Here is an 11,638-nt window from a genome sequence, read left to right on the forward strand (position 1 = left end):
AAATCAGATTTTTGAAAAATGTATAGATTTACATAGCAGCTAATAACTTTTTCGTTATTAAACAACCGACAATTTTTTTTCTATTAAAAAAATATATATACTAATAGAATAAATAGTTTATACAACCAAAAACTACTTAATTTGAATATTGAATAAACAATATCTTCAAATTACAAATTTTTTTATTTTCTGAACAAAACATAATTTTGTTTGTACAGTTGACAATTATTGTCGTCTATTTATTAACAATAATCTCATTAAGATTTTTTCAGTGTAGGTTAAATCTGCTATTAAAATGAAGGATAATAATTAATACTTCAATAAAAATGTATACACTGATTATATTATTGCAGCATGATCTAATTAAATATAATTATAAAAATTTAAAAAAAAATTATTTTATATAGTATTTAATTTAAGAACTTTTTTTTTTTTAATATTTCGTATGAAAATTTAGCCATAAAATACATTATTAAAAGTATTAAAAATATAGCTATTATAAAAAAGCCTATATCAACAACAAGAAAATATTGCCACAATGAAATATTAACAGCTGTATTTCTTAAGTTGGGAGCACCTTTATGTCGTATTACATAATCTGTCCAGTAAATTACAGCCTCAGTAGCATTTAGTGGTCGATCTTTAAATTTTTCAGATAACTTCTTTGCATTAACAGAATAGCTGAACAAAAAATGAATATTAAAGTTACAATTTAAATAATATTAAAATCGTTAATACTAAAATAACTAACGGTATAACTAAAAACTTATATGACAACATGATGTTAATAAGTGACTTTGGAGTTGGGCCTCCCAACTCATATTTAAAATATTATAATTTTCAGTGTTGAGAAGGAACTGGTTCCAAAAGGAACGAATTCCTGGAACGAGTTCTTTTTGAAGGAACTGCTTCCTTTTAAAATAAAGGAACGAGGAAAATGAACAAATTCCATTTTTTAAGGAACGTGAACGGAAATTACAGTTCTTAAAAATTTTTATAAACATGTTTTAGTGTAGTTTTCTTCGTATCTAGACATTAAAATATCAAGGTATTTTTAGTTGACTTTTGACAATGGAAGTCCCCTATATACCCAGCCGAGATCGTAGGCTGTTTAAATGAATCAATTGACTATAGAGTTATTATCACATGTAGGTATACAGTAAATATTAAATATATGTGTACATATATTAAATAATGCACCGAATATTATCGTCGTTTCTTGTTAACTAATATATGTTAAAGGTTTTGGGTTTTCTGATTTATTATTTCTAACTTATATGTAGACAATAGACATTGGTCGCGTTGACACAAGTCGTTAGCATTTACTACCTGTTTATAAATATAATTTTCGAATACTTTTAGATAAGGAATACTACAAATTTGTTTTGTATTCGACTGCTGATGAAAATCATTGATGACCGTTATCATGATCTCATTGTCATAATTTTTTAAATAACTTGGTTACATAAAAGGAACGAAGAGTGGAACGAGTTCTTATTTTGGAGGAACTGGATCTGGAACAAGTTCCTTCTTAATATAAAGAACTAGGATCTGGAACGAGTTCATATTTTAGAAAATGAACGGGGAACGGAACGAGTTCCATTTAAAAAGGAACTTTCCCAACACTGATAATTTTATAGCATTAGTTAAAAATAAATTACCTAAATACATTTGAACACTTAATATTAATACCCCAATAAAGTACAAGAAATAATTCTAAAAAATACTCAACAGATAAATCAAGTTTTATAAGTAATAAAATGAAAACATTTTTTTACTATCATATTTCTAAACCTCGAAAAATGTATATAAATTTCTTACTTTTTGTTTATTAAAATTTTATTTATAGCATCACTTAGGGTCTTTCTAGTTAACGATTCGTATTCTAGTAAAATTCCAGCACATTGCTCAACAACCTTTAATATATTTCTAGGCTGATCGAAAAAATATGGAATTCCGATAACTGGCACGCCTGAATATACAGCTTCAAGTATACCCAAATTACCTCCATGTGTCATAAAAAGTCTAACTTTTGGATGACCTGAAATATACATTTTATGTTTTAAAAATATAATTTATACCAATTTCTGAATGAAATATTTAAAAAAACAGAATTTTAAACTCTTAAAGATAGTCATAAATTATCAAATTTTTTCAATTTACATAAAGGCTTATTTTGATTTGATCTTGTAATAATTTACTTAAAATATCTCTTTGAGGCAACCAGCTACTAATGAACACATTGTCAGGTTTGTCTGGCATTTCTTCTTCATATTTCCATAAAACTCTAACAGACAGTTTTGAAAAAACATCTTTATAGATTTGAAGAATATGTTTAGGTAATGATGATACACGCATAAATGATCCCATTGAAAATATCATTACACCATTTGGAGAATCTTCAATAAACTTTAATATATCCTATAAATAAACTATAGTTACTATCTTTAATAGTAATGCATTTTAATTTTAGTAACGAATATCTATAAATTATCTTATTAGTAACCTTTGGTATTGGTTTCCTATTCTGGATTTGGATTCCTCCAATTTCCACCATATTGTTTGCAAGTGGACGAGGTCCATCCAATGAGAACTGGCCATTTACAAATACTAAAGATGTATTGTATACAATATCATTTATGTAAGGAGTATTGGGCCCAAATGTTTCCTTTAAAAACATGTCAGCGGGCCATTCACTATTGATCTTCCACGTATATTTAAAATAAATATTGTAAAGAGTATTTATTAAACGTTGTTTAAAATTCATTTTGCCAACTGCTTTTGTTGTAGTTGTAGGCACATATGATGGATTATCTGGACCACCGACACGATCGTATGTGTAAGGTAAATGTGCTGTAGACATAACAGACAAAAGTGGAGCTTTAAAATGATATGCGTACGCTACATCACAATCCGATGCAAAAATTGCTGTAAAAACCTAAAAAAAATTAGCTAAATTATAACAATGATGTTCCATTTATAGTAATTCTATAGTTTTTCAACATACCGCGTCAAATTTAATGCCACTGTTTAGTAATGCTTGTACTTGAGGAAGTTTTATTCCTTTACGACAAAGATTCAATTGATGGTTAGATATATATTGTTGAAGGCTATGTAAGTTTGATAACTTTCCCGTAAGGACCATATCAGTATTCATTTTGTTTACCATTGAGAAAAAAGCGTCCGATATGTCAATGTCTGTGTAGTTAAAAACAGATGATTTTTGTGGAAATGGTGAAATTACAGTTACATTATGTCCTCGGGCTGCCAACGCTTTCATTATACTTTCAGATACAGTCCAATGACTGTAACCGTTGAGAGGAAATACTCCTAAGATATTCGCCCCATTTATGCAAATTGAATAATAAACAAGACAAAAAGTTAATATACTTATCGTCTTCATTTATGTGTAAATTTCTAAAACCTTAAAAAATGAAATAGATATAATGTAGTATTATAGTAATTTTAAATACAGCATTTATGTTAATTTCCTCTTACAACGCTATGATATTGAAAAGTATATGCTATAATACCCTAAATAAAGTTAATTTTTACAACCCAGCGTGAGACATGAATGTTTTTAAGTAATTTTAATAATTTGACAACTTACTTACTTTTTCAATTATACAGTGAAGTCAAATTTTTACAATAAACTATACATATACTAAATATAAATAATCTTATCCTATTCCATACGTTTTATGTAACTATAAGCTTGATTGATGACCTAATGGTTATTTAATTTTATAAAATTAACGTTTTCTTTATTATATAATTATATAACCATGATAATATAAATAATTTTATATTTAGTTCAGAGATCTATTATTCAATCACTCTTAAACATATTAATGAATAGTTTTTAACATTTTTAAAACTTAATAATAGGTTTAATAAAACAAAATTCTTATTTTTAATGTAAAATTCTAAATTATGATCATTTAGTTACAATTGGATGAGAAAAAACATTTTTTTATTTATTTATACACTCATCTCATATATTATACATTATTTGTACACATTACAATTAAGGATTTAAATTAATTTAAAGAAATAAAATAATTCATGACTTAATTAAAAAAAAAAATTAATCGAATTTAATTGCGATAAACTATGTAAAGATATTTTAATTGGCAATTGATTGTCACATTCCTTCTCCTCCAAAAAAAAAGAAGATAAATTTTTTTATACTAACTTAATATATATACATTTAATTGAAAAATAATATTGATAGTTTGCTTTTTTTCTTTTAGTTACATACTTTATCAATCATGAAGTATTTTTTATAGTCATTCTTACACCTTATGAGGTTAAACTTATTTTTTCAAATAGAAACAAAAAAACTCTAATACTTTTGAACCAGTATTTCAGAAGTTATTAAAAATTTAAAGTAAAGGCGAAGTGAGGTGCGAGTTTTGTTATTGTCATCATTGGACATTTCTTAGCTTTACTTTTCCTCCCGCCAAATTGTAAAAATTTTAAAAACTTCCGAAATATTAGTCGTAGATTAGGGTAATAACACTAAATTTTTAATTCTTAACCTGACAAAACAAAATTAACTTTTTTTAATAATAAACAACTATACGCACCCTGTCATTGTAAGCTGAATTAAATTTCGTTTCTTAAATAAATTACTATTAACACATTTATAATTGTGAAATAAAATGTTCAGGTAATATAATTAAAAACATATACATTCTTTAAATAAAAATAATTATTTTGAATAAAGTTACTCACAGTTTTTCATTATGGTACAGTTAAATATAATAGAAATTTTAATATAATTTTAAATAAAATAAAAATTATGTAAAGTGTACATAAAAGTATCACTGCAACAAATAAAACCATATCAATAGAGTGTAGTTTCCACCATGGTATTTTTATGGCTGCGTTACGTAATTCCAATGCTCCCTTATTTTTTATAATATATTCTGTCCAATAGACAGCAGTTTTTGAAGCTGACATAGGTCGATCATGAAATCTCTTAGATAGAATTTTGGCATTTATATTGTAACTAAAAATTAATAATGTTTGTAAAAAATTAGTTTTAAAGTAATACTTATGCTATTACAATTAAAATTTTTTATTATTTATCTTATAAGAGTTTACATTGAATTATACTATAAACTATATAGTTTCAATTAAAAGATAAAAATTAGATAGTAAAATAAATAAAAACGTATGATATTTGATTTCAAATAAAAAAATTTAAAGCGAAATAATATATTACCTAGAATTCTGTATCATCGAATTAATAGCATGATAAAGAGTTTCTTTTGTAAGTGATTTGTAATCTAACATTATTCCAGCACCTTGTTCTACTAATTTTATGATATTTCTAGGTTGATCTAGAAAAAATGGAATCCCTATAACAGGTTTACCGACGTGAACAGCTTCAATTATGCCTAAATTGCCTCCATGTGTCATAAAAATTTGGACTTTTGGATGATCTAAATATTAGAAATTCATTAATAATAATTCTTTAAAAAAATAATTTTTTTCAAAAACGTACCAAGAATGTCTCTCTGGGGCATCCATTTGCTTAGAAAAACATTATCCGGTTTTTCTAGCATATCACTTTCATATTTCCATAGAACTCTAATTGGCAGTGACGCAAATACATCCATAAAAATTTGAAGCACATTAGTTGGTATAGACGAACTCCGGACCATAGATCCAAGTGTAAAAAAAAGAACTCCATTAGGTGACTCTTCAATAAATTTTAAAATATTCTAGAAACATTTTCATAAAATATTAAAATATACCAAAAGAATAGTCAAAAATTAAAATAGTTTTTTTATTTACCTGGGGTAATAATCTAGGCGTTTTAACATGAATTCCACCTATTTCTACCATATTAGGTACTAATGGACGGGATCCGTCAAGTGTAAAATGACTGTTCACAAAGACCATTGAAGTATTATACACTATGTCATTAATATGTGGAGTATTTGATCCATATGTTTCTTTAAGAAAATGTTCAGTGGGCCAATCACTTAAAATTTTCCAAAGTATTTTTAAGTGAATGATATAATTAAGAGTATTAGTAACTCGTTGGAAAAAATTCATGTTGTTTGTTGCTTTAGTCAGCACAGTTGAAATATAAGATGGATTATCTGGATTACCAACACGATCATAGCACCAAGGCAAATATGTACTAGATATAATAGACACTAAAGGTGCTTTAAAATGATAAGCAAATCCAACATCACAATCTGCACCAAATATTTCTGTAAAGACCTATAGATGCATAATCATACAATTTTTTCCGAAAAATTTAAAACATTTTTATCTAAATACTTACTAACGTTGAAATTTGTAAAATAAAATAAATATGATATGATTAAATAATAATTAATAAAATATGACAAATCTTAATTGAAATAATCATATAATTATTGGATTGTATAATAAAGTTAATATATAATAGTAAATTATTAGACTGTCAATTGTTTAGTGATAGATTTAGTGTGATAATCTCTTTATAAAATATTTAAAGATATATTTTCAACATAAAATATTAAGTTATAACGCACCACATCAAATTGAATGTTACTCTTAAGTAAATACTGCACTTGAGGAAGTTGTATTCCTTTTTTGCACAATCTCAATGATAGAGCAGCTACTAATTTTTGATTGGTAAATGCATTGGATACAACGTTAGTTGCTTTATCAATACTTAATTTATTTGATGAAGAAGGAAATGACTCGGAAACGTCAATTTCTACTAAATTTTTCACCAGTGACTTTTGTGGAAATGATGTGATGACGGTTACATTGTGACCACGGTCAGCTAATGCTATCATTACACTTTCATACACAGTCCAGTGACTATAACTTGTTACAGGAAATACTCCTAAGATATTCGCTCCATTAATAGTACCCAGTAGGCTGGCCAAAATTTGAATGATTGTAGTTATGAACATCATAAAAAATACACTTAAGTAAAAAAATAATTAAGTTTAGAGGTAATGTACAAATACAATATAGAAAAAAAGAAAAAAAGAAAATAATCAATTTATTTATTTAAAAAATGCTGTTAAAAAAAATTCTAAAATAAATAATTAAATATAAATTTTTAATTTATTTAATTTAGAAAGTATACATGTGTTAACATATTATAAAAAAAAAAAATTAAATTACATCAAAAAAAAATAATTTTAAAATCTTAAAGATGTTTTACCTTTCATAATTGTATAAAAACGTCAATAACTTTATATACATTGAAAATCATACTAAATACTTCCTATTTTAAATTTGATTAATAAATTTAATAAATTCGCCAAATCAAACATTAAGAGTTACATGATGTACGAATTCACGTAATCAAATTTAAACTGATAAATAATAAGTTGTAATTATTATCGTTCGTTGTATGAGCAAAAAATATTTTGATTTGAAACTGGGTAAAAAAAAAATCATACTAGAAGACAACAACAATTTTTCAATAAACTTAAAATGAACATAGGAAAATTTAACTATTTATTACATAGCCAATCATAAAATATGACTTTAATACTTTGTGAGTTATATAATTTATATTGCATAACATAAATGGCAAGTTTATTTTTTCAACTAAAAAATAAGTTTTGGTCATTTACACATTTCATTTTTAAAAATGGGAAACTAATGGTACGAACTCGTATGGTACTATGGTATTAGTGTAGTAAGGTTAGTGAGTAATTAGTAGTGGACAACGGGTAGTTTCGATTAAGCATTAATTAATCGTGTCCGAACGGTTGTACGAATAAAATTTTATTATGACTTGAGAGTGATGACTTTAAGACGATTAATGTTATACCTTATAAATAATTGTAGTTTCTAAAGTTTAACATACGATTGTATTTTTTGTTCGATTTAAGAGTACTTTTATTTCACATAACAAACAACATTCGACTCCAACTCGTTACCGTGTCTCATCCTAGGTGGGACACAGCACTTTGTAAGTTAAAAAATTTATATTGCATAACATAAATGGCAAATTTATTTTTTTCAGCTAAGAAATAAGTTTTGGTCATTTACACATTGAATGTTCAAAAATAGGGTACTAATTTAATAACTTCTTCCTAATTAATCGAATTACTTGAAAAAATTTTCTTTTAATTTTGAAAAGGTTTATTCATCGTAATCAATTTATAGTTTCAATTAGTTTTAATTTCAGTTGTTAGTGTTAAATAAAAAACTACATTCAGACCTGTAGGTTCATTGTGTGCATTGCCAACCCGGATGACGTGTGTTTTTGGTTAGTACAGACCGCGTGGTAACAATTGAGATCTAATATGTTAATGATAAAAGAGTCACCTAGTACATTTTCATTTTAAAATAATTTAATTAGTCACGTTTTTGTTTAAAACACGTACACATTGAACGCGTTACAAGTTTTAAAATAAAATAAAATAGGTAAATTATAACTAATAAGACTAAAACAATTAGAGTTATAATATCTAATAGTAAGTACTCCAATAATGATAGATTCAACGCAGTCGATTTCAAATGACTCGCACCTTTGTGTTTTATAACATACTCTGACCAGTACACAACATCCTCTTTTGGTGTTCTAGGCCGATCCTTAAACCGTTGGGATAAATTAGTAGCATTTTCTTTGTACCTGTGAAAATTATTCATATTGTATGTATAGCTTGAATTTTTTTCATATTATCGACGAAGCCAATGTCAATTAAATACAACTTTTTATTAAATTTATTTATAAAATTACCTTTTTTTATTTTGCATCATTTCGTTGATAGTATTTACTAATATATCTTTAGTCAAAGTATTGTGGTCAAGCATTAGACCTGCGCCCCAGTGTACTATATTTGCTATATTTCGTGACTGATCAAAAAATACTGGAATTCCTAACACAGGCACTCCGCTATCAATAGCTTCATATATGCCTGATATTCCTCCGTGTGAAATAAACAAATCTACCTTTTTATGAGCTAAACATACCAAAATTCAAATTTTTAGTTTATTTAACTTTGTTCTAGCCAAATATTAATGTTGCTATTGCAATAACATATCAATAAATTTTCAAATAATTATTAAAAATTCGTAACTCACCTAATATATCTCTTTGGGAAAACCATTTTCGAACCATTACATTATTTGGTAAATGATCAATGTTTGAACTCTCATATTTCCATAACACTCTGTATGGTATTTCTGCTAATGCTTCAATGAAAGACTTTTGTAAATGCAAAGGTGCTGTGTCCATTTTAATCGTAGAACCAAAAGTAAAGTATATAACACCATTTGTCGACCCATCGATAAAGTTTTTTACATCCTAAAAGAGAATAAACCAATAAAAATATATTTCAAAAGATCTTAGAATATATTATATTAAAAATGATTAAAATAATAGATGTAATAAAACGTTTAATCAGAGTGTAAGTCATTGTATTACCTCCGATAGTGACTTTGCAGGTTTTAAATGTATACCTCCAATATCAATAAAGTTCGGTAACAAGGGTTTTGGTAAATCTACAGTGAAATGCCCGTTAGTAAATACCAGTGAAGTATCTTTCATGAGGGTATTGGCATCCGGCACGTTCGGTCCAAAGTATTTTCGGCCTATGTCTATCGCATCACGATCAACCCATCTAAATACTATATGCGAATATAAGTAATCCACAAAGTTTTTAAACCGCTGCATGAAGTTCATAGGCATTGCAAAAGAAACATGAAAAGTTGAGACGTATGCAGGATTCAAATGACTAGCAAATGTATCGAGATACCATGTGTGGACATGACTTGTGGCAATTACAATTTGAGGAATTTGTAAGTGATAGGACACGTATGAATCGCAAGATGAAGCTAACCACTCTGTAATAAATAGATCGAACCTAAAAATAAATCGTTAAAATCATAAATATCTCTGTAACTCTATTTTTATAGCTATAGAACGTCATTAAAAACTTTATAATATAAAGTTATATTATATTATATTATATTATAGAGTGTTCAGTAAGTAAAGAAAAAAATTTTCTATTTTTCTCTTTGATCGTAACAAATGGCCTGTTTCTTTACTTTTTAAATACCTGTATTAATATTAACATATTGTCTTTATAAAATATATTTTGAAAAAATTACTTGATTGTTCTTATTGTTCTCCAAAATTCCTCAAGACCAAACAAAAATTTGCATGTATTTTGGTGTCGTTCATTTAATATTGGTAAACTATTTCCCATGGAGCATTCATTCATTACATAATTCCAATGCATACTTATTGCTGATTCTTTTCCTTTTGGAATTAGAATCTCAGTATAATTAGTAATGGGATACTTTTTGACAAATGGCGTAATTACTGTTACATTATGTCCTCTTGCTACCAGAGTTTGTAACACTGCATCTATTACGTTCCAATGACTTGTGCTTGCTACTGGAGCTAAAGCTAATATCATAGCACCATATGAACAGCGAAAAGACCAGTTTAGCAATAAATATGTAGAAAAAAACAAGCTGGCCTTAATTTGCATGCCTAAAAAATATTACATCTATTCTTAAAATCTTTTAAATTACACATCCCTATTTTATAATTATTTAAGTGGAGTATACGTAAATTTTTCTTAATCTATTTTCGTTTAATTTTTTTCATAATTAAGGATATAGTTTTCAAATAAAATAAACTTGACAAATAAAAAAGCTTTTTTCTTAACCGTGGAGTGTGCTAGTAAGTAAATATTATTACACAATAAATATATATTTGACTTATATTCTATTTTATCGACTTGGTCAGACTTTTATATTTTTTAATATAAGACTTGATTTACTAATTTGAGCGAATTATACTGACATGACATACGTCGCAATAATGTAATCGATACTGATTTTGATGGCAGAGACACATAAAGCGTTTATTATTCCTACATATACATTTTACAAAAAGAAATAAAAAAAATATTTAAATTTTGTTTTATATCTAATTAGAAAATCATGCATCTCTTGTTTAATTGAATTGAATATAAGTTGAAATATTTTATTTTTAAAGTTGTTTGTGATATAAAAGAAAAGTTTTTATAAAAAAATTGTGCTTAAAAAACCCAGTACAGTGGGGATGTGACTAGTTTGGTCTAGTCTATATGATATCTGACAGTGATTAAAATCTCTATCATAATTAACACTTCGATGCAAATATGTTAATAGCGATTAATTTTAAAAATTTGGTGGATTATATCAAAAGCAACATGATCTCCTATTTTCTTATTTATATCTTGATTATAAGTTTTATAATTTTTAAGTGTAATATATTTATAAATATTTATTATAGTAATTAAATTTATATTTAATAATTTGGTATTGTAATTTTTACAGAAAAATTATACAGTAGTTATTATTTTTATGACAAACGTATACAGGGTGGCCCACCACTCACTGACAACTTAAATAACTTTTGATCCAGTTAATATTTTTAGCTGATTTTTTTTTTAAATAATAGTTATACGTTAGGTCTATAGCTATATCTCAATAATTAATTTTTTTACATTTTATTAAAAATATTAATTATTTTTAAATTTTAAATAAAATGTAAAAAAAAAATCTAAGATAGCTATTTTGTAGAGTAGAATTTAAGAACAATTTTAGTAAAAAAATATCTTAAAAATATTCAATTGTAAATATTCTGTAGCGTTTTGAAGTTTGT

At 26.1% G+C, this 11,638-nt stretch overlaps 3 protein-coding genes across 3 annotated transcripts in view; 1 reads left to right on the plus strand and 2 right to left on the minus strand.

The window, feature by feature from the left end:
- Positions 1-321: 321 nt before the first annotated feature.
- Positions 322-7,525, minus strand: LOC126895255 (uncharacterized). Its single transcript, XM_050666911.1, has 11 exons — positions 7,184-7,525; positions 6,537-6,939; positions 5,806-6,240; positions 5,513-5,732; positions 5,231-5,450; positions 4,750-5,014; positions 3,008-3,400; positions 2,507-2,938; positions 2,202-2,421; positions 1,822-2,041; positions 322-681 (listed from the first exon to the last, which is right to left on the minus strand). Exons 1-11 carry the CDS (start codon positions 7,222-7,224, stop codon positions 411-413), a joined length of 3,120 nt encoding a protein of 1,039 aa, XP_050522868.1. The 5' UTR covers positions 7,225-7,525; the 3' UTR covers positions 322-410.
- Positions 7,526-7,706: 181 nt separating this feature from the next.
- The window catches only part of LOC126894889 (UDP-glucosyltransferase 2-like), a 19,786-nt gene continuing 15,854 nt past the window's right edge, over positions 7,707-11,638 (plus strand). The window contains exon 1 of the mRNA XM_050666199.1: positions 7,707-7,942. The gene's annotated coding sequence lies outside the window, so the exon portion shown is untranslated. The remainder of the gene's footprint in view (positions 7,943-11,638) is intronic.
- Positions 8,306-11,638, minus strand: part of LOC126894888 (UDP-glucosyltransferase 2-like) — a 6,184-nt gene continuing 2,851 nt past the window's right edge. Inside the window, exons 2-6 of the mRNA XM_050666197.1 lie at positions 10,090-10,477; positions 9,404-9,842; positions 9,061-9,283; positions 8,717-8,939; positions 8,306-8,608 (exon numbers count right to left, since the gene is read on the minus strand). Of these exons, the coding sequence (XP_050522154.1) occupies positions 8,332-8,608; positions 8,717-8,939; positions 9,061-9,283; positions 9,404-9,842; positions 10,090-10,475 (1,548 nt within the window). The 5' untranslated portion in view covers positions 10,476-10,477 and the 3' untranslated portion in view covers positions 8,306-8,331. The remainder of the gene's footprint in view (positions 8,609-8,716; positions 8,940-9,060; positions 9,284-9,403; positions 9,843-10,089; positions 10,478-11,638) is intronic.

This window comes from Daktulosphaira vitifoliae, unplaced genomic scaffold (genome assembly GCF_025091365.1).
Source record: "Daktulosphaira vitifoliae isolate Bord-2020 unplaced genomic scaffold, ASM2509136v1 Scaffold_1, whole genome shotgun sequence".
Taxonomy (NCBI): domain Eukaryota; kingdom Metazoa; phylum Arthropoda; class Insecta; order Hemiptera; family Phylloxeridae; genus Daktulosphaira; species Daktulosphaira vitifoliae.

What these genes read in the sequence shown, in the direction of transcription:
- LOC126895255 (XM_050666911.1), bottom strand. Translation starts at nt 7,224, where the DNA reads ATGTATATAAAGTTATTGACGTTTTTATACAATTATGAAAG. An exon ending in GTGGCATTAAATTTGACGCG is followed by an intron (nt 2,939 to 3,007) that starts GTATGTTGAAAA and finishes AATTTTTTTTAG; the next exon opens with GTTTTTACAGCAATTTTTGC. An exon ending in AAAATTTTAATAAACAAAAA is followed by an intron (nt 682 to 1,821) that starts GTAAGAAATTTA and finishes TTTTTTGTTCAG; the next exon opens with CTATTCTGTTAATGCAAAGA.